The sequence below is a fragment of the Sycon ciliatum genome, chromosome 12 (genome assembly GCF_964019385.1).
Source record: "Sycon ciliatum chromosome 12, ocSycCili1.1, whole genome shotgun sequence".
In the NCBI taxonomy this organism is placed as follows: Eukaryota; Metazoa; Porifera; class Calcarea; order Leucosolenida; family Sycettidae; genus Sycon; species Sycon ciliatum.
In genome coordinates this window covers 4,850,097-4,852,596 of record NC_088654.1, presented here as the reverse complement: position 1 = coordinate 4,852,596, position 2,500 = coordinate 4,850,097, and the positions used below count along the sequence as shown (strand labels likewise).

General features: G+C 39.8%; 1 protein-coding gene across 1 annotated transcript in view; it reads left to right on the top strand.

Moving 5' to 3' along the window:
• The window catches only part of LOC135828577 (uncharacterized), an 8,771-nt gene extending 8,249 nt beyond the window's left edge, over window positions 1-522 (top strand). The window contains exon 2 of the mRNA XM_065341013.1: window positions 249-522. Coding sequence (XP_065197085.1) covers window positions 249-335 — 87 coding nt within the window. The 3' untranslated portion in view covers window positions 336-522. The remainder of the gene's footprint in view (window positions 1-248) is intronic.
• Window positions 523-2,500: the final 1,978 nt, after the last annotated feature.

Here is a 2,500-nt window from a genome sequence, read left to right as displayed (position 1 = left end):
CATACACGCACACACACCCACACACACATACGCACACACACACACACACGCACAAACACACACATACACACACATACACACACATACATACACACACACAAACACACACACACACAAACAAAGCAACGTAGTAAGGTTTGTGTCCAATTGATACAGTCCAATGGACGTGATTTTGACAAATTTTCAATGACTCTTTACCACAATACTATCTTTGTTTCATTTGTGTCCTTCCTCTTCAATACTTGCAGGCAGGGTTTGGTGGTGCTTACGCCCGGTTGCAATTTAGATGCAATGACTGCGAAGATGTCCCAAAACATATTGACCCATTGCAGTAAGCTCTCAGAGTTTGGTATAATGTTTCCATGCCCCGACAATGACGTTGCTTCACGTCTTTGTCACGTGACAATGGCGTAGCTGCACGTCTTTGTCACGTGACTAGATTTGTGTAGAAAGTAATAATGTGATTTTTTCACCTCGTCATGTCCCTTCTTTCCTCTCTCATAACAGCCGCCTTGACTTCCTTTCCATAGGAGACTCTCTTTGATAGGCATCCATTTGCCTCTGGAGAATCCTTGAAAAAATAATATCAAAAAATATGCAACGCTCCCTGCTCTTGGAGCAGTTCAAGCACTCTTGGCGGGGTTTGCAGCTCTTTATAAAAATGCTTTGCTTCACGCAAACATATTTCATTGCGAAGAGCTGCGCTTCGGTCCTCTGAGCTGCGCTGAGGAGCTCTAACAGAGCGAAACAGTTGCTGTCCACAGATTTGAGTAATATCAAAAAATATCTAATTGATTAGTTCACAATGGAAGCGGTCCTCACAAAGAAAACACAATCCGTTGCTGCTCCAAGTTTCTTGAGTCTTCAATCTTCAGGCAACATATCTAACTAAAGCAGGGTTGTCAGGTCCACTAAAGATATACACAGCCACACAGCAAGGCGCTCAAAAAGAAAGCGTGAAGTGTTAAGTGTGAAGAGGAGAAGCTGCTAAGTGGAGGCAGTGTAAAGTATAGATATTAATTGTCCATTATTGTAACAGGTGCTGAATCGAGGGCGTAAATCTTGAGTTCACAAGCGCACGCCTGGCGTTAGGGGGTGCCATATTGGCGTTAACCCTTTGAGGACTACCCAAAACCACCTGGATTCCTACCCTTTTCAGGCGAAAAATCGATATCTTCAAAAATTGGCCTACTATCATAAAATTTGGTACTAAAGAGACATAGACATCAGAAGGCAACAAAAACCAAAGTTTCTACATTATAGAGGTCAGAATAATAATAATAATAATAATTGGTTTGAGGGAAAGAGACAAACGGAAAAAGTCTGAAGAAAAAATTGACTGTCACCACCAGGACTCGAACCAGGGACCCTCGCTTGTAGCCAGCGATGCTCTAACCACTGAGCTATGGTGTAGTCGTCATCCCAGCAGAGGCCGTTCAACATTTTCTTCAGACTTCGTAATAATAATAATAGTAATTTGAAACTCGGGTATTGAGCCAATAACCCTCTTTGGTCTTTCCATAACCTTGAACCTTCCATGTTGGAAGGCTGTCGGTTAGCGCTAGTGAAATTTGTTGAAGCTAGGTGCCAGGACGTCGAATGTCTCAGTACTCTGTCAGTTTTGTGCCTAGTTGTTGCACTTTCTGACTGTATATAGTATCTAGTTACAGTGGTGGAGAGTTACTCTTAACTCGTTTCCATATGTCCTTTTCCTTTCTAATAATAATAATCTTCACTAGTTTGAGGGAAAGAGACAAACGGGAATAATAATAATAATAATAATAATAATAATAATAATAATAATAATAATAATAATAATAATAATAATAATAATAATAATAATAATAATAATAATAATAATAATAATAATAATAATAATAATAATAATAATAATAATAATAATAATAATAATGATACACAAGCGGAAAAACCGTCAAAGATCAAATTCCATTACACAGTGTTTCACCGTTCAAGCAACGGATCATCAGATGGAACCATCTGATGATCCGTTGCTTGAACGGTGAAACACTGTGTAATGGAATTTGATCTCTGACGGTTTTTCCGCTTGTGTGTGATGAAGCTCTGCCTCGCTTGCATTGAGCACTCTCCGCAGTTGGAGACCATTCCCTTGTGGTAATAATAATGATAATAATAATAATGTAGAAGAGAAAAGGACATATGGATACGAGTTAAGAGTAACTCTCCATCACTGTAACATGATACTATATACAGTCAGAAAGTGCAATAACTAGGCACAAAACTGACAGAGTACTGAAACATTTGACGTCCTGACACCTAGCTTCAACACATCTCCGTAGCGCTAACCGACAGCCTTCCAACTTGGCTACGGAGATGTGTTGAAGCTAGGTGTCAGGACGTCGAATGTTTCAGTACTCTGTCAGTTTTGTGCCTAGTTATTGCACTTTCTGACTGTATATATGTTGGACTCAGTAGAGCGTCCAGCCCCTATATGATGTCCAACCCCTATATAGAGTCCATT